General features: G+C 40.0%; 1 protein-coding gene across 8 annotated transcripts in view; it reads right to left on the bottom strand.

The window, feature by feature from the left end:
- The window catches only part of lrrfip2 (leucine rich repeat (in FLII) interacting protein 2), a 63,149-nt gene that overhangs the window by 39,138 nt on the left and 3,295 nt on the right, over window positions 1-20,716 (bottom strand). For all 8 annotated transcript variants that reach the window (XM_061234308.1, XM_061236015.1, XM_061235163.1 and 5 more), the window contains exon 2: window positions 15,160-15,290. In XM_061234308.1, coding sequence (XP_061090292.1) covers window positions 15,160-15,249 — 90 coding nt within the window. In that variant the 5' untranslated portion in view covers window positions 15,250-15,290. The remainder of the gene's footprint in view (window positions 1-15,159; window positions 15,291-20,716) is intronic.

The raw sequence follows: 20,716 nt of genomic DNA, 5'->3' as shown, positions 1-20,716 counted from the left end.
ATAATAGCAGTGTGTTTAAAAACGTGAGTAAAGCTCAAAATCCTTATAATAGTTTTTATTTCGATGCATTGGGAACACTGCACATTATATCCTAAATCAAAACATGAAGAAAAATGTGTCAATTTCTTAATTACTTTACAGAAAATTCAGAAAAATGAATATTGGGCTGTTCAAAAAAATAGCAGTGTCTGCATTTTTCTTTACAAACTCAAATATTTACTGTATAAACTGAAAAATCTTCAGGATTTAGAATTCCTGTGAATCACTAAACTAATATTTAGTTGTATAACCACAGTTTCTGAGAACTGCTTCACATCTGTGTTGCATGGAATCGACCAACTTCTGGCACCTATGAACAGGTATTTCAGCCCAGGATGATTTGACAACATTCCACAATTCCTCTGCATTTCTTGGTTTTGCCTCAGAAACAGCATTTTTGATGTCACCCCACAAGTTTTCAATCGGATTAAGGTCCGGGGATTGGGCTGGCCACTCCATAACTTTAATTTTGTTGGTCTGGACCAAGATGCTGCTCGCTTACTGGTGTGTTTGGGGTCGTGGTCTTGTTGAAACACCCATTTCAAGGGCTTTTCCTCTTCGGCATAAGGCAACATGACCTCTTCAAGTATTTTGATATAGGCAAACTGATCCCCATATCATGATGCTTGCACCACCATGCTTCACTGTCTTCAGAGTGTACTGTGGCTTGAATTCAGTGTTTGGTGGTCGTCTGACAAACTGCCTGCATCCCTTGGACCCAAAAAGAACAATCTTACTTTCATCAGTCCACAAAATGTTTCTCCGTTTCTCTTTAGGCCAGTTGATGTGTTCTTTGGCAAATTGTATCCTCTTCAGCAAGTGTCATTTTTTAAACAGTGGGACTTTGCGGGGGCTTCTTGCCGATAGATTAGCTTCACACAGGCGTCTTATAATTGCAACAGTACTCACCGGTAACTTTGATCACCCTGGAGCTGATCATTGGCTGAGTCTTTGCCACTCTGGCTATTCTTCGATCCATTCGAATGGTAGTCTTTCGTTTTCTTCCACGTCTCTCTGGTTTTGCTTTCCATTTTAAAGCATTGGAGATCATTTTAGCTGAGCAGCCTATTATTTTCTGCACTTCTTTATACGTTTTTCCCTCTCCAATCAACGTTTTAATCAAAGTACACTGTTCTTCTGGACCAACCCATTTTTCTCAGGTTTTCAGAGAGAAATGCATGCAAACATGTGCTGGCTTCATCCTTAAATAAGGGCCACCTGATTCACACCTGTTTTTTCACAGAATGAATGACCTCACAAATTGAACTACACACTGCTATTATTTTGAACACGCCTCTTTCAATTAATTATTCAATTACACAGACTCAGGAGCATGTGTATCATGAATGTTGGGTCTGTTGGTTTTCTATGACTCTACTACACCTACTGGTAAATTATTTGCCATGTAGTAATATATTTTCAACCAAGAACAGTGATGATCTGGTAAGTCATGTTGGACTGCTATTATTTTGAACACAACTGTAGGTTCCTGTACACCAGATAAGCTCAGTAAAGAGTAGAAAAGTATTTGAATCCAAAACAAATACAGTGTGCTCTCCACACTGTCCTCCTATAACTGCTGCTGGGAGGAGAGCTAATTTTACAGGCACCTCAGCAGCAATGGCTAATTAAAGCCGCTCCTACTCAGGGAAGCCCCAGCTCTAATTACACTTTAGCCTTCACTCCACACTGTACTCTTAACACTTTACCCTTCAACATTTTACACTTCCACAGGGCACACTTTGCCCTTCAACATTTTACACTTCCACAGGGCACACTTTGCCCTTCAACATTTTACACTTCCACAGGGCACACTTTGCCCTTCAACATTTTACACTTCCACAGGGCACACTTTGCCCTTCAACATTTTACACTTCCACAGGGCACACTTTGCCCTTCAACATTTTACACTTCCACAGGGCACACTTTGCCCTTCAACATTTTACACTTCCACAGGGTACACTTTGCCCTTCACTCACTACACTTTACACAGACACTTTACATACTTTACATAACCTTCACTTTGTAAACTTTACTCTTAAAGACACTTTTCCCTTCACCGTGCACACTTTACAGTTTGCCTTGCACTGGGCACACTTTACTTACACACTTTACACATATACACTATCACTCACTGTGCATACTCCACATACTTTACTCTTCACGACACACGGTCCCCTTTGTTTTGAGAAACTCTGTACTAGAGCACCCGTGTTTTGGATTCCCCAAGATCCAAAATTAAGTTATTAAAAAGATTAATTGGTTTTATTTGGATACTAAGGAAAGGCAAATATGCTAAATATTTCCATGATTCACTTTAATAAAAACAGAACATATAGATACAACAGCACTGTTCTTATTAAGCATAACCTCAGAAAAGATTGTGCACTGGAGAAAAGAAAAATGAAGGAAAACAGAAATTGGAGAAGAGCGAGAGAGTGCAATAGAGTGAGGAATTGGAGTAAAAGAGCGAGAACAAGTGAGAGAGAGGAATTGAAGAGTGAGTGAGAGAGGAATTGGAGGAGAGCGAGAGACAGCGAGAGAGCAAGCAAGAAAGAGGAACTGGAGGAGAAGAGCAAGAGCGAGAGAGAGGAATTGGAGGAGAAGAGCGAGAGACAGAGCTGACTCTTTTATAACAATCAAGTGAAGAAGCTCCAGGAAGCAGGGGCAGCTCATGATGGTAATAAAAATCTCTACAGAAAGCAGGCTGCTGTGGTGGTACTGGCTCAGTAGCCCGTCTTCACCAGTTAGTTTGGATCTGGCTTTAGTCTTTAGTTGGAATTTTTGGGTGTCAATACACCAACACAACTCAGCGTCAGTGTATTCTCCTGTCTATATGACCTGCTCACACCACCAACACAGCTGAGCATTGTTGTGCTATCCTAGATTACCTGTTCAATGCACAGCTGAGCCTTAGTAGACTGTCCCATCTATAGGACCTACTCAGCACAGCTGACACTCACCAGACTGGTCTATCTATAACAGGGCGTGACCTGCCCAGTGCACCGACACAGCTGAGCCTTGTCATGCTTTCCTATCTATAGCATGCCACCTGCTGCCGGCTGCACAGAGCAACTGCTCACCATCTGCTTTAGTTACTCTTGCATGCACTTGCTATTCACCATTCTATTTTCCTGTGTGAAGAGATCAGAAGATTAAAGCTCGGATCACACATAAACATGGACTCTCCAAAAACACTTCACACATCATATTCATTATTACTCATTCTCTGTGCTAAAATGAAAAGGGCTTTTGACAATGTAGAGATATTATAATCTGCACAGCATTACACTGCAGATCCTGATTGTGTGAAAAAAAGAAAAGAAAAAAAACATTTCCACTAACCTCACTACAGAAAATTAGTTTGACGTGTTGATGCTAATCCATTCAACTGGATCTTGGCCAACTGATTTTACAAAATCAAACTCATTATCAAGTGACACTTTTCATTATTTGACAAGGAGAGCCCAATCATGTGAGGCAATTCGGCATTTTCAGTGGCATGATTATTCAGAGTTGATTACAGATTATTCTTCCTTCTTACGAACACTACTACAGAATGTCAAGTTAAAGAAGGGAGATAAGTCAAAGAGCAATATAAGGCAATAGTTTAGCCTCTACAATTTCAAGTTCATGAGCTACTGTAGTGCAAACACTGAGTACAAGCAGTCTCAATAGTTTCCATTCCGAGTGCAGTGTGAACAGTACTCCCCCTCAAAGTTTCAGCCATTAAAAACACATCCCTTTCCAATGACTGAAGAAGTAATGGGGCCATTTCATGGTCAGACACAGAACTACAATCAGTTACTTCTGCCCCAGAGCTGGCTATAGTGAACAGTAGCTGGGAACGACAGGTGGAATTGTAATTAGGTATGCTACAAACACCTAATCCAGTCAGGTCAGATTAAACACAGTAATCTAACATGTTTAGATACTGAGTGTTTTAGAAGTTATGGACTCATATTTTAGATTTTAGCTGGCAGTTCTCAGGGTAGACCAGAGACCCTCTTGTCGTTAGCTAATGATGACAAACTTTACTGCCGTGTCTGCTGGAAGATTGCCTGCAACTTGGAAGGAATTTGATCTCTCCCTCTCTCCTGATTGGCTGGGCTTGGATCTGTTCTGTTGGGACACACGTTGGAAACATGAGGAGGATCCCTGCCAGCCGTTTGGTTCATAGTTCTTAGTTTCCTACCATTTTAATCTTCTGTCCACAGACAATCCGCAAGGGCCTTCGCTTTCCAAGGCATTGGTATATCAGGAAACTGGCTGGCTTGCTTTCTACCTCTAGATGGAGTGATGATGTTGAGGGCTAAAATTCTGAGCCCTGAGGTCTCTCGACCAGTCTGTACTTAGAAGACGCTGGCAGGAAATCTAATCTTCTGCTCCCAGTTGCCTGAGCTGGCAACACAGGATGAGGCCTCCATGATTAAACTGCTTGGCTGTTTGTGATCATCGGGGGGGATGACACCACAAAAGCACGAACTTAGAGACCCATAATGTCACAGACAATGTTGGAGCCTGGTCTGCAGGGTTGTTCTGCCTGTGCGTTAGGTCATACCACAGGGCTGGCCTGCGGTGCTTCTGATGACTCATCGGGAAAAATGGTTGACATGTTTGCTTTGACGACAGTCAGGCCTCAGCAGCCATTTTAAGACAGGCCCTGACTGAGCACTGAAAGTGCATCAGAAGTTGTGTGATTTCCTCTTGCAAATATCACTGTCACAAAAAGCCCTTTAGTTCTTCCAGTGTCCTGATTGACCCAGTAGCTGGCATAACTATGATTCAGCTCCATTACAACTGAGCAAGATGAGATTAAACCTCCATACAGTCTGGGAGGGGGCTGTCTAAAGTGGCTCTTGTGCCTGACCAAAGGGATTTTAATTTTAACATCTGCAGTGAAGTTTTGTTCCATCTTTCTAGTTTCAGAGTCTAGTTCTTGTTTTCATGTTTCTAGTTTTGAAATGTGGCTTTGAAGGGGGGGCATCAGAACAGCGTTAAATTATTAAATATAGTACAATCAGGTGGGTACACACACACTTTTTCCAATAAACAAAACAAAGTTCACACAAAGCCTTTGTTTTATATATTTTAACTCAGCTTTCAATGCTATGGTGAAGACCTTTACCTTATTCTTTTCCAAGAAACATTTTTCAGTCTTGTCATTAAAACTGCAGTTTAATTAGTTATTTGTTCTCGGACATCGCTGAAAATGAGAGCTTGTTCTCAACTGACAATGTGACAAATCAAAAACTAACCTCACTGGGACCAGAGGGGAGACCATGCATAAGAGGATAAATTTATGGCAGCCAACATTTTCAAAATGTTAATGTGCAAAAATTATTATTTTTTTGCTCTTATCTTTTCAGCACAACAACTACACTTCAACATCATTGTGATAGCATCCTTTCACATTTAAAGTGAGTACATAACCAAAATAACAAGATGTGTCACTGTCCAATGAATTATGGTGCTCACTGCACTATTTCATCAGGCAGACTATCTGAATTAGCGAAGTCTAGAGTGGGCTCACTAATCATTACTGATGATGTAACTATGATGAACTTCATGAAAATCATAGATGCAATGACCCAAAACACACTTACCAACAAAAAAAATAATCTTCATTTGGGAGAAAAAGTGGAAGATTTTAGACTGGCCAAGTCAATCACCAGACCTTAACCCAATTGAGAATGCATTTTACCTCCTGAAGAGGAGATTGAAGGGAAAAACACCCCGAAACAAACAACAGAAAGAGACTGCAGTAAAAGCCTGGAAAAGCATCTCAAAAGAAAAATTCAACAGTTTGGTGATGTCAATGGGTCACAGGCTTGGTGCAGTTATTGCAAGCAAGGGATATGCTGCCAAATATTAAGTGTTATTTACTTTTATTCACTTAAATACTCTCTGTTCCAATACTTACCTAAAGATTGGGTGGTCTGATACCAAAGGTGCTATATTCTAAGTAGTTTAGCACATCACAAAAATAAACATAGAACCAAATTAAGTTTCCTCAACTGCTTGAGTGGAAAACACTCAACAGAAATGTTGATCAAATGATGAAAGAAGAAAGATTAAAACGTGCATATATGAGCTCTGATGATGTTGGCGAATAACTGTGGCGTTAAATTTTGAGACGTTGCCATTGAGTTTTCCAAATGTAAATTATTGGCACAGGATAATTAAGGAGCAGTCCATAGAAATTCTATCATAGTGAACCTATCTTCAAAAAAAATAAAAAATTCTATGGGAATAACTACCAAATTGAAGGAGAATAAAAAAGGTTAATGAGCAATTTCATAGCAGAGCTCAAGAAATAGCCCATAAACTGCTGGATCGTTCACTGTTTTTATAAGGAGAAATTAAAAGAACATGCTGCAAAAGTATTCAGTAATTAGATATTGTAGCATGTTATATTTTTGTGAATGAACATGGGCTAAATGTAATGAGCAATATCAACAAGTAAATCACTATTGCAGAAATTATACAAATGGTTCTGACTGAATCAAAATACTGTCAAACAAACAAGCCTTTTGAAAAATGCACTGAAAAGGAGTTCAAGAAATGCAAAACAACTTCCACAAACTTACCAAACAGCTTGCTACATACCCTGCGCACTCTGTTTGCATGTGGAGCGCGTGCAACCTGTTTGGTGCAGCCAAACTGCAGGCTACTTTACAAAACGCATTATGCAATTTATGGCTTGTCCGATAGAGCCTACTCCCCCAACAAACCGCCAATATAAATGTCAGCCTGCTGTGCCTTTCCAGTGAGAATTTACTGCCTATTTCATCTTCCAACAATTTCACACAAATAGCAAGTGTGGAAGCAAGTGAGGAACATACTTACGAATTCTTGGAAAGAGATTCTGGGGTCTTAAAATACCTTGACATTTTCTGTTTTTACAAGTTATTATCACAATGAAAACACTGGGAGTCCACAGCGGCTCCAGAGTGGTGGTCAGTTAAGTTGCTCACCACAACCATAGGAGAAGCCCTAAAGCCATGATAATAACCATGTCATTAGCCTACTATGCCTGGGAACCCACAGCAGTCCTCCCAACTGTAGAATAGAACCTAGGGGTCCAAAGGTCTCAAATAGCTAAAGCTCAGACACCTAATTTACAAGGGTGTAAAGCGGGTAAAAACCAAGTTGTTAAAAGTGGGTTAAGTAAAAACAAATTACAAACCTTTATGGGTAATTATTTAGCAGAAATATTTGGAAGTTAAATCTGTGTACAACAAAGGGCGTAAACATGAGCAGGTGAACGCAGCCTGTGAGCACTGGAGAGCAGCGCTAACACTGTGCTACATTAAGAATCCAAAACAAGGACACCTGAATAAATCTCTTTTAAAGGTACAATAGGTCATTTCGGACATCTAACGGTGAAGAGAGGAATAGCAGCAACAAACCCCTTCAAACCACAACACTGTTTATCCCCCCCTGTTCTCTGTAAACACGCTGACATTGAAATGCCACTGGCTGTGGCAATTAGAACAAATTTTCAACCAATGAGCTTGAATAATTGTACAGTTATACAATGTTTACGGAGTGTCGGGCCGTCAACTGTATATTCTGAAACCCGAATTTAAGGACTATAAACACAGGCACAGGGTGAGTCAACATGTGAGTAAGCTTTTTTCAATGATAGGAAGGGACTTGTAACAATGTTTTAACACAAAAATCTTACCTACTGTACCTTTAAAGGGGAAAGTATCTTGACTGGCCAGTACATTTGTCAGGCAAGACTTCTACCACATCCTCAGCTCATTAAAGACAGAAACTGATCTTTGAAGCCCCATTTGCTGCATGTATTGATTAAGGCTTTTAGACCTGCGCCAGTGTTTGCCCTCTGATTTGCCAAAAGTCTTTGCATCCCCAAAATAGAGCCACAATGTTAACAAAGCAATAAACTGTTAACAATTTCAGTCCCAAGCCCAATACGAAGTGGCTCCACCCAAATCCCAATGGGGTTTTGGTTGAGAAAATTGAGAATGTAGGGTTTTAACAGGGGCTCGAAAGAAAACAGTACAGCACTCATTTTGAATGGTTGAAAAGGTGTAAGGTTGAGAGTGCCACATGGCACTCTACGGATTTTACATGAGTTACACTTGAGTGCCACATGGCACTCTACGGATTTTACAGGAGTTACACTTGAGTGCCACATGGCACTCTACGGATTTTACAGTAGTTACATTTCAGTGCCATATGGCACTCTTGGCTGAAAGGGATAAGTATGTTCACAATGAAAACAATGGCAAGTTGTTATAAGTTGTTAAGTTGCTATATTCCATATTAACCATTTCCCAGAATACAATTTAGAATATCAAATTTATTTTATTAAAATCCAAATCAGCCCAACCAAATAAACCATCCAGAAAATTTTGGAGCCAAATCCACCACCTGTGTCATCTCATAGCAGGTGATGATTAATGTATAAATCAGGCAAATTAGGAAACACAAGCACAGATCAAAATATGGAATTCCACAAATAACAATGCACATTAATAATAATGAGCAAAACATTGATTTATGTCATAAACAAAATACAAACAAAAGGAACACATCACAATTAACTTAGTGGTCTAAAATATCTCATCTAAAAAAACTTTAAGAAGATAAATGCATATCAATACAGTGATTTCACTCTAGATCTTTGCCATGAATTCATGCGTTTCACAAACTACACCAAACAAAACAAACCCATGAAATCTAGGAAAGCAGTTTTCATACACCACTGCAGGGCAACTTGTCAGCACCACTTGAGCAGTCAAATAATGGTAGCGCATTAGCTAAAAACTAGCCAGTTAGCAGCATTGCTCAAGAAAATGGACGATCCAAATTCAATTTAAATTGAACTAGGCCACTTTAACACTAGGCTTTATTTTTCTAGTCTTTTCTTCTTCTTTTACCATTTTCTTGCCCATACCTCCACACATCAAGAGAGGCTAGGAAAAGATGAAAGAAGTAAACGTTCAAACATTAGATGGGGAGTGGTGGATCCACAGGTCGATACGTCAGGCTTTCCGAAAAAATACTTCTGCAAAGAATGCGGTGATGTTTTCTTGCTCAAAGACTGGGAGTTCAAAACTTCTGCTTCTAGTTCCTTCTAGCACAGGGATGCACAACAAGGGCTGATCCACTACAGAATTTTGTGCCAACTTCTGGTCTTAATTCTTTAATTGACTCAATCATATCCTATCTTACATGTGTATGAGTACCGGTTACAGCTGCAGACTGCAAGTCTATCCTAATGATTTTACTGTGCTCAAGTGCAGGCTTGAACCAGGGTAATTTATAGAGCTGTCAGCAAATTAAAAACATTGGTTGGAACAAAAAACAGTATGCAGACTAGCCCTCGAGGATCGGAGTTGACCGAATGCTGGTTCCACATGAGCAGTGTTTACATTATCTCTGTGCGTGCTGACTGTGAGAGGTCACACGGGCCCACACAGACTTTTTTTTCTTTTTTTTGACCAAGACGTGTAAGCTTGGTCCTCAGGGGATTTGGAAGGAAAGAGGACACAATGATATAAATAACTTGCCCAATAAGGCAGATCAGAATAGAGATATTCTCATTAGTACTAAACTCCCTAATGTGCCAAACACGAATCATGACAATTACTTCTGTCACTCAGACTTGTCACTCAGCTGTACCTCGCAGAATTCCATTTCATGTCTCAGGTCATGTTAACATGACTTGATTCTTTCCTGGAGTGACAAAAATAGCTTAATGTCAGGCAAACATGACAACGCAGCATGATAGAGGAAGGGTAAAATGGAATGCAGGAGAGCTGTGGCAAGGCCCTGCAGGTAACGACACACGTGTATAGAGAACGTGCAAAAACATGATTCCCCTCCTGCAAGCAACTGCTGTACACAAGTCTGCACTGGTTCTCCCAAAATCACTTTCAGTCTACTTGCAAGCGAACCAAACAAACGGACTTCATTCTCTGAAGCAGCGACATGCCAACTTTAGGTGCTCACACACCAAATCCATTCATGGTGATGCATTGTTCCCCCAAGTTGTCCATTTAATGGGCGATACTGTAGGTGGGTTATGTCCCCTGATCAGACAGCATGGCATTAGTTTGTTGTGGAAAAACAGAAGAATATGGCGGGCCGCAGAAAAACTCCTATTCCTCTTCAACAGTCCATTAAAGTATGTTCTTGAAAACATTTGAGGCGAGATATAAACAATACAGTTGCTGAATCTTGATTCATATTTTATCTGTAATACCTAGATTGAAAGTTTGATCGTAGTTTTGTGAGCAATGTGAGTTGCGCTGGACAGTTGATTTGCATGGACAGATCACTATATGCAAATACAGAACCATCAAACATACATGGCACTCACCGGACTGCTAACTTCACACACCAAAAGGCTCTCCTCAGAAAATTAATGGAATGCGTTGCCTGCCGTATTTGGTGTGTGAGCACCTAGAGACCGATAGAACCTGTATTTCCACATAACAAGCTCGGCTCAGACATAATACAGTTACATACCTACACTGTACCCAAATGGCCCCTGAAGTATTTTTGTAATTTCTTTCTTATAATTCAGATCAACCTGAGCATATGTTATATGCATAGGTAACGTGTATATTGATGCATCATTTTATTTCTTTATGTTTTTGTTGCAAGATTGCCCATAATCCATAGTGGTTTAGGGTTTGGGTTAGGGTTAAAGATATAATGGTGCAGGAAAAGGTTCAGAGAAGGGCAACCAGATTGATTCCATGTAAAAAAGATGAGACTTATGAGGATAGACTTAAGGCGAGACACTACAGGTGAATAGGGTAAAAATTCTAACTAATAGATATCACCATGAAACTTCCCCAGTTGATTACCTACACTAAGACAATCATTTCTTGTATTACAAGTTTTCTGAGATTTTATGTTTAGATATGCAAATGAGGCATTATCTACTTAAATATGCGCTAATTTGCATACATTTCCAGAACAGCAATCTGAACATTGGATAAAGCCAGATTCAAAATTCTTGTTTCATTTCGTTGATATATTAGAGCCAAAGGTATTTACAGAGGGAATTTTGGATATCTCTTTTTATCACTCTATAAATCAAAAAAATTGTCAACAGTCATAAAAAATCAATTTCCGCCATGTTTTTAGGAATAAAATGTGATATAAATGAGGCTATAAATGATATATGAACAAACCCTTCTGTAAAAACCTTTAGAATATAGACCAGATGAAAACTGGAATGTTTGGTGTATGCAAGTGCTACTGAAGTGGAGATTTCTGGCTCAGAGTATGAGAAAAAACTCATTTTGAGAAAACGGCCTTTAAAGATTTGTATTGTAAAATTCCATACATTTTTATTGGAAACCACTATTTACAGACACAATATCTAATCGAATACTTAGCAACAACAATACCATATCATCATATCAACATCTAAAACTCATCAGAATTCATAACTGAATGCAATGGCCCATCATGTCATCATATCAATATCTAAAGCGCACACCAAAATTCATAACGGAATGCATCTATGGCCCATCATATCATCATATAAATATCTAAATCTCATCAAAATTCATAACTGAATGAATGTATGGCCCATCATATAGCCTAAATATCTAAATCTCATCAAAATTCACAACTGAATTACACAAAATGTATGTGTGAGTGTGTGTGCGTGTGTGTGTGTGTGTGTGTGTGTGTGTGTGTGTGTGTGTGTGTGTGTGTGTAAACAGAACCAAAGTAATTGCCTGGGTCCAGACCAGGGAACCACAGTAACACAGTCACCCACACACTGCCACCAGTAGAACTGCCACCCTAGTTTGTTCTATGCCCGTCTTGCATAGCACTGTTAGCCATTCCAGCTTATGGCCTAGTTGTCCATGCCTGCTCCATATGTGGGTCCCTCACCCATTTCCTGCTGATGTCGTTTCACTTTTTTAGCCGTGCTCAGACTCTTGTGCCTACGTTTGGCAATGGCGGTTGTGATGGCCTCAGCTTTTGAGATTCTGAGCAACAAATCACAATAACAAATCTGCTCTGAAGCCACAACCTCTCCATAACAGCTAGCATGGCACAGGCACCTTCATTAAAAGTGGAATGGCCATACTTGCTGCTGCCTCAAGCCTGCTTTTCCCCACAAAGACTGTTTTTGGACACAGCGCCCATATAACCGCGTTTTGAGTGCCTCCATGCTGCATTTGTTGCAGCAGGCTGTCACTTGACATGCGGTGGTACACTGGAATAAGCTTCTTCCCCACCTCTCGTGTTAGAAAGTTTCCAGCATGGCGTTTATGGCTATCAGGTGTTTCCCCATTCTCCTCTGCTTTCCTATACCAACACCAGGAGGGACTGCACCTGGTGTGCAGAGGGTTGTCATCAGTAGACATAGAGTGGAGGAGACCTGCCCATATTGCTGCCTTCATCTGGTCTAGTGAACCCTGGTTATTTAGAATTGCCCCCCTATAATAATTTTGCAAGGTTTTACATTTATTGGCGGTCAGCTTCCCCACACCTTTCCCTCCTAACTTACCCTCTGTACTCAACTTTCTTAGTGCTGTACCCATTCGCTTGTGGGCATGATTGATACACTCTAACTTCTCAATTTCATGTCCAGTGTATGGATTCAGTGCAACCACCTCCCTAAATGCTGTACTATCCCCATCTGACAGCATCTGAGTGTACCGCACCTGGTGGCGATTCACAGACCTGGCCCACATCCTGCTTGCTGACTCCTTCTCCATCGCCTTACTGGATCCTGCAAAGTTTTTAGCACAGTCCTTGTGTGTCTCTCTCCAGCTGTTGAACTCCTGCTCTGATATTTTTTTCTGTTGCTTGGCATTTTCCGTTAGGGCACAGGCATGACAGTAAGAGGATAGGACCTCATAGTCTATCACCAGGCCCGTAAGGAGGTCGATGCACACGCCAATTCCGTAATGAGAACTGAAGCCTCTTTTTTGCCAGGTGCCATCAAAAGACACACTTATGTTTATAACTGCATCTGCATCCTCCCTCAGCAACTCCACATCTGGGTCAATATCTGCATAAGCCTGCCTGATGAAATGTTTAACCTATCAGTAACTGTACATCTGGTCAAGTTTTATTGTTACAGAAAACTTTTCTTTTTATTTTAGTGGCAGAAACATAACATACATGTTTATATGTATGTTATGAGAGAGAGAGAGAGAGAGAGAGAGAGAGATCTCAACCCTGTCTCCATACCCGTTACTTTTTTGGCATGTCTCTGAAAGCCCTGGAATCCCCAACACTGTGCTGAGTTTTCTGAGGGCTGCATACCCCAGCCCTAACTCGTGAGCTAAGAGCACCATGCGCACATTCATATCAAACGCCACATCTTTCCTGGTTGCGTCTTGGACGTGGGGATGTATACACACTTTTGCGGTACTGATCTCTGTGGCCCAGTCTGCACTGAAGAAGCAAACTGCTACAGAACCCCTGATTCTGTGGATCGATGATGATTTCCAGCCCTGTCCCTGCACAGTTGGGACAAATCAACCCACTGATCAATTCATTCAAATGCGCTACGTGAATTATCAGCCACTGCTGTGTAGCACATTCGTCTCCCTTGCGGTCTAAACACTCCTGTTTCCCTAACGACAGCTTGCGCTTTGATGCACTTTGTGAAGGCATTTCATCATCTGCTTCATTTCGTTCTTTTTCCTTGCGTCTTCTAGCAAGTGACAACTGTTGTCGTCTTTTCTGAGAAGCTTTTACGCGCACTTCTTTAGGCATTTTGAAAGGTCCCGCGGAGAAAAGGAATGTCAGCAATGTCACGTCACGTGATGCGTCTGAACGAATCACGTTGTCAGAAATTGGCATCAGCCAATGAGATTACGTGCTTAGGTTAAACCCTCCCTTTGTACTTTCATGTTTGGTTGCTGATACAAAGGAAATAACCAAGCTTGGTTGCGATTACATTGTGCAGGAGAGAGAGACCTTTCCAACGGTACCACATATGACATGGTGCAGACAATGAGCGCTGTACTGCACGTTGTGTTTAGAACGCCAAGTTTTGGTGAATTTAGGAAGAATTTACAGGCGCAGCATGACAAAGTGTAGTAAAATAAACATCGAAATGTGTATTTTGAACATTTTCTTTCCGCTAGTCTGAAAGAAGACATGTTATGGAAGCAAAATATCACACAATATCAGCTCTTTAAGCTTAGTAAAAGGAGATTCAGGGGGGATTTGATTGAGGCTTTTAAATTTATTAAAGGGATTAACAAAGTGAATTATGGGAAATTATTCAGGGTGAGTTCGGTTAGCAAAATGAGGCACAAATGGAAATTGGCAAAGGAAAAATTCTGTATAATTCCTGGGAAGTATTTAGCTTGCCAGGACATGTAGTAGAGGCAGAAACACTGGGTGTTTTCAAGACCAGGCTTGTCTTGAAAACAGTGTCAGATACTACTTAGCTTTCAGGCTAACTAAGCAGTAGGTATACTTAGGGGTAGGAAAATGTGAGCATTGCTGGGCTGAATGGCCTGTTCTCTACATTTCATTTTGTCATGTGCTCCTGAAAGTAGTGTAGTGAAAAGTAGGATATTTTACTTTGAAATGTAGCTGAGTGGAAGTAAAAGTCTCCAAGAATGGAAATACTTGAACAAAGAACAGATACTGTATATAAAAGCACTTCAGTACACCACTGGACTAGATTGCACGATCAACACCTATTGCCCGGTATGGGGTGTTTCACATTCTACGCAAACACTACGCAAACACTAGACTTGTTGATTAGCATAAGACATCAACTAGTGTAGTTGATATCTACTCGTTTTCTAATGATCTAAATCTGAAAAATTAAAAACGTAATGTCACACAAATGTCTGTTTCCCTCTTTCATGATAATGCAAGTTACAAGCTTGACACAAGTCTCCCATCCCATGCTAGGCACATTTCTGCGATCAGCAGCAGACCTGGGTCAAATACATAATTATTTCAGGTTCAAATACTTTTCTGTGCTCGATTGATCTTGCCGGGTGCAAATAAAATTAATCAACCAAGAGGTGCAGTGTGCAAGGACGTGTCTGACTGGTCTCTGTACGCTTCTTGTGTACAAATGATTAGCAGTCAGCGTCCAGGACCAAATTAAGGTCAGCGAAAGGAGACACTCACCTCCCGGGCAATGCTGCTCAAGGCCTCATCCTCAGCAGAAAACCTGTCCTTCACAGGAGCGCGCTTCCTGCCGGACCCCGGAGTGCCCATGTCCTCCGCTCCTCTCCTTTGAAATCCAGACGCAGCAAAGCCTGCCAAAAAATAAGAGGCTCCATCAGTCACCACTAGGCCTCGTGGACTGAGATTTTTACATTTTGCAATGTGATTCCACCCCCAGCCCACATTTGGAATAATAGCCATGAAAACCATTATTCTTACCAAACAAGTTCTGTTATCACAAGTTCACCTGTTACTGTGTACTGTAATAATTCCCTTTATGATGGCCATTTTAGATCCATACTGAATGGCAGAATTACACATCTGCACATTTGAGCACGTTTTAATGTTTGGACTGGAATTTTATTTGTTATTGGGGATCCCACGTTAGGCAAATGGGGAGCGGGATTTCAAGATATAAGTTACTTTATTTATTTTATTTTTTATGACATGACTTCAATGTTATGAACCTTAGAAAAAATATCTAGAATGATTTCAGTTAACTTTTAGTTTGTGTGTACTCACACAATGTGACTTATGCTCTTGTGACAGTTCACTCTTCCAGAATTAACCCAATCAAAGTTCAGCATTTCAAAGATACATCTAGGCCAGGGGTCGGCAACCCTGGTCCTGGAGAGCCGCAGGGTGAGCTGGTTTTTGTTAAGTGCTGAGTAACGACAAAAGCCAGCACACCCTGCGGCTCTCCAGGACCAGGGTTGCGACCCCTGATCTAGGCCATTAATTAATACACTCATGCTTTCTAATTGACATACGAGCTGTAGCAGTATTCTTCACTGTTTTAATGTTCTGAAAAGGGCCACTTCACATGCTTCAGGTTGCATGAAAGTGACATTTGTTCTTCACAGTTGAGATAGACATTTTTATGGGCACCATTAACCCTTATCATTACAGAGCTGTACTGATTGTGCTGGCAATGAAATACTGCAGCTAATTTCACTGACAACTCAAACACAAAGAATAATATCATTATTTTGACTGTAACTTGCTGCATGACTACTAATGGTGAAACACGAATGCCGCCAAACCTAAGGTCAAACTCCTGTCCAGGAGGGTAGCAGTCTGCCAGTATGCAGTATGTTTCTGCGCAAGCTTTTAATTTCAATCATATAGTCCACACGCCTTGTTCACAAGGCTTAACTGGCTGCTGAAATGAATCCACAGATACCAGCAGATACTGTGCCCATCCAGCACTGGAACTTGACACTCATGGTCTAAAGTGAAGGCATTGAAGGCAAGTGACACAGAAGCAAGCTATGAGATAAGAAAGTTGCCAAATAGAAAGAGGCGATATGAGCATCTCATTTCTGCAACTAACCAATAGTTCTTACAGTAAAACTCCTCTTCATTATTTCATCATCCCTGCAGAAGTAAAGGTATTGTTTCCATGCTCTTTGACATGCAGTCTGGAATGCAATCACTAGACACAAATGACTAGACAACTTGCCTGGAGCACTCTTGAGATGCAGACCCCAGTTATTGTTTAGCCTAGATCACAGCAGACAGATCTGGAGATAATACCTTAATACCGTGCCAACTGCTAAGAGGAATGCAGGAATGTTGCCAAAGTTTACTGAATATTAAATTAATTCAATGTCCTCTTTATGGGACTTTATGGTGGCCACAGTGAGTATGAAATTTAGGTGCGCTAAACCATAGCATGTGCGAAGCACGACTGAATCTGCGCTAAACCATAGCATGCGCAAGATGGGACTGAGTCTCTGCTAGTATGAACTACAGCATGTGTGAGGTAAGTATGAACAAATGCCACAGTGCAGTGGTGAAATTTGTTGTGAAATGCCTACATGCATTCAGCTGAGCAGATTCCCCATGGTTAAGGTATGGATATTTTTTGACGTCAGTGTTTGTAATAGCTCAAATAGGTGAATGCAAAATGAGATGCTTCAATTCCAACTATGCTCCGCTGCTCCCTCTGTCAAACTGCATCAATTAATTTCACTGAGAAATTATCCATAAAATCTGATAGAGGATTTGAAAGGATTTGGATTCAAACAGCAGATTTGATTACAACATCATAAATTAAATTACGCTGCATGGTTTGCCAAAGGACACTTCTCAATGAACTCAGTTTGACAGGCAAGGGCACTTGAGAGGTGACTACTAAAGGTACGAATAGGTCATTTCGGACTCCTAACAGTCAAGAGAGGAATTACAGCAACAAAAACCCTCAAACCACTGTTTATCCTTCCCAGTCTAAATAACACGTAATATAAAGCATTATTATACAGTTCAGTGTTCTCATGCACCATTTTGGAAAGCTGACAGTGACAAATGCGAAAGAGCCTGCCATCTTTTCGTAGTGTTCGAGTAAGAAAATGTTTGAACAGGTGACTTTATGAAATGTTTGCTACACAACAATATTTATATTTTTTGTCTTTTTGAAGTTGAACTTTAGATAACCAACTATATTACGCGCAAGCAACTTATTTGGCTATGTAACTAGCTGGCTATATAACTAAAATGATAGTCTACCACAAACGATGCAACTGTAACTTACAGTTTGAGACAAATGAAGGTTTAGCTAAACACGCATGATTGAAGAAAAATTGCACTCTAGACAAGCAATCAACTCTGTATACTATTGCTTATTATCCAAGCAAACAATACATATCTAGTTATAAAACCATACCAGTTTGTTATCAGTAGCAACAAGCAAATTAGCTATTAGTTAGCTTGCCGAATTTAGAAATAACCATTGCTATCAATAGCGAACTGGTATTGTTTTATAACTAGATATGTATTCTTTGCTTGGATAATAAGTAATAGCATACAGAGTTTCAGTGATCGCTTGTCTGGAGTGCAATTTGGGCAGCTACATGCGAACAATCAGAATAAGCCCCCACACCATTGGCTGTGGCAATTAGAACCAATTTTCAACCAATGAGCTTGAATTATTGTACAGCTGTACAATGTTTTGATACAGAGTGAAAGCCCGTCAACTGTATATTTTGAAACACAAATTTAACGACTACAAACACAGGCAGAAGTCAGTGAGCCTTTTTCAATGATAGGAATTACAATAGTCTTGTTACAACGTTTTAACAAAAAAAGGTTACCTATTGTACCTTTAAATCAGCATTTTTAATATTGCTACTAAAATCATTTATAACCATTTGTGTTAGGTGATCTTTGGCTTGCGTTTAAAAACTTATCATTTGGACATGGGAAATATGTCATTGCTAAAATATAATTCAGCAGAGAGCAGCCACACCCAGCTAACATGATCCAACAGCACTGAAAAATATAAACACTTGACAGTGACTGTCCAGTCAAGGAACTTGAAATTGTCTGCTCTCTACTACCCATCCTTTTCTGTGATCATGTGTTCTTATAGTCACAGAATTTGCTGGCCAAACTGTAGCTGCTAAAATGTTTACTGAAGGTTTTAAGTTTTCAAAAGATATTTTATTATGAACCTTTGGTTTTTCAATTCAAAAGTTAAAAATGTTTTTTCTTAATCAATATGTTTACATACCAAGTTGATATAATTTCACCCAAACATGTAGGCTATTACTAGAGCAGTTTATATGTTGACAACTTTGAATGTTGTGATCGCTATACAAGATAATTATTTCTATGTTAGGCACTGTGAATAAATACAAAAATATTGCTCTGAAAAATCGCTATTAGATTTCCCCCCCAAATCGTTCAGCCCTAATTGGTACAAACCACGTGCCCATAATTATGAAGTTCAAATATAATTACAGAAATATAACTTACAAACAATACATTAACATAAAATCAATATTAGAAAGAAACAAGCCACATATTTACAGTGAACAAATATCTATGGCAATGGTGGGGCAACCTGTAGCGTAGTGGCTAAGGTACATGACTGGGACCCGCAAGGTTGGTGGTTCAATCCCCACAATAAGATCCGCACAGTTGCTGGGCCCTTGACGAAGGCCCTTAACCCATTGCTCCAGCGGAGGACTGTCCTGCTTAGTCAACTGTAAGTCGCTTTCGATGAAAGCGTCAGCCAAATGACATGTAATGTAATGGTGGCCTCACCTTGTGCCGTGACACTGCTTCTTGAACCTTGATAGTTCTCCTAATACGTTCAGGTTTGGTTTCCATTGAATTTCCAAGAAGCATGAATTCAATGAGAATTTGGGGTAGCATAATGTCTGAACAAATGCTAAGTGTATACCAGACACACCCTTCTCTTATTTTATGCTTTTATGCTTTAAAGTACCAGAGACCCACCTATTCAGCTAAATTTCTTTAGTTATTGGCCAACTCATAGCCTATAAATAAAGTAAATGTTTACAGGACTGCTAGCTCCACCCCATGTTCCTTGTACCATTTTTTGGTACCCCTTTGGAAGTGTAGCAAAATTTAGCTTAGAGAACCATTTCATGGTACACTTCTGATGGCAATAAAAATGCATCCAGAACCTGTGAAATGGGCAGAATGCAGTGTTGAAGAAAATGTCTTAAATACAATTAATGTAGCCTACAGAATATATTTTACATTATGTAGTGTGAAGTTTGCATATTATTTAGGCTACTTAACAGAAACATTAATAAAGAGTTAAATTAATTCATAAGTGACTATGAATTGCCAAACAAGCTCTAATTTTGATTGATGCTTAATTGTGATTTTATAGGGTACTTCATTATAAAAACATTTAGCTACTATTGGCATCTACTACTTGGAATTTGCCTAAAATGCCACCATAATTCTTTCAGCAATTACTGTAAATCACTTTTTTTAATGCCACCAATGTTAAGTCAATGGAGACCATCTGTAAAATCTGTAAACCAAAACCAAATGTACATTTTTTTAAATGAATGAGCAATGTGGTTCAGAAAAATACAAATATGGAAGCTATTGCCCCCCTAATTTTGCAGGTGTACAACAATGGCAACAGGCACATTTCTGTGTTATCGATACCCCCGAGAAGTTTCATTAAAACTTTTTTATTTTTGCACAAAGATGACTCAATTTAAATCCAGACACAAGACCACTCATTCTGTCTATAATTCAGAAATATGTGCTTTATCTCATTTAAGCTCTCACCTCGCTGCTCCCACCTCTCAAAACTCAGCTCCCCGTATGAAAGGTCTCGGCTGCCAAGACCATAGTTCCCAGCTTGAGATTCCCTGGTAGCAAGCTAGAGCTCGGAGCTTGCATGTGCCAAAAGTCCTCTTGAGCAATATTGCTTTAATGTTGGAGATAAATTTGAGCAGGGGTCGTAACTCCTGGTCCTGGAGAGCCGTAGCTTTTGTTGTTACCCAGCACTTACTTGATTAATTAATGCAGTTAACACGACTATATATGTTTATATATTCGCTAAGGACAATGACCACAGTCTAGGTCTGGCAACATTAGAGAACATTTTACATTATTACATATTTTCTTGGTACCCCAAAGTATCTTTCTGAATTATTCAGCTACATTTACAAGTTGTCAGCTGATGTGGGTTTCCTTTTTTCACGGTGCAATTTTCAATCACTATGGCAAGATATACAGTTTGAAA

The sequence above is a fragment of the Conger conger genome, chromosome 1, assembly GCF_963514075.1.
Source record: "Conger conger chromosome 1, fConCon1.1, whole genome shotgun sequence".
Classification (NCBI taxonomy): Eukaryota; Metazoa; Chordata; class Actinopteri; order Anguilliformes; family Congridae; genus Conger; species Conger conger.
Note: the sequence above shows the minus strand (reverse complement) of the source record. Positions and strands in the feature narration are given on the sequence as shown.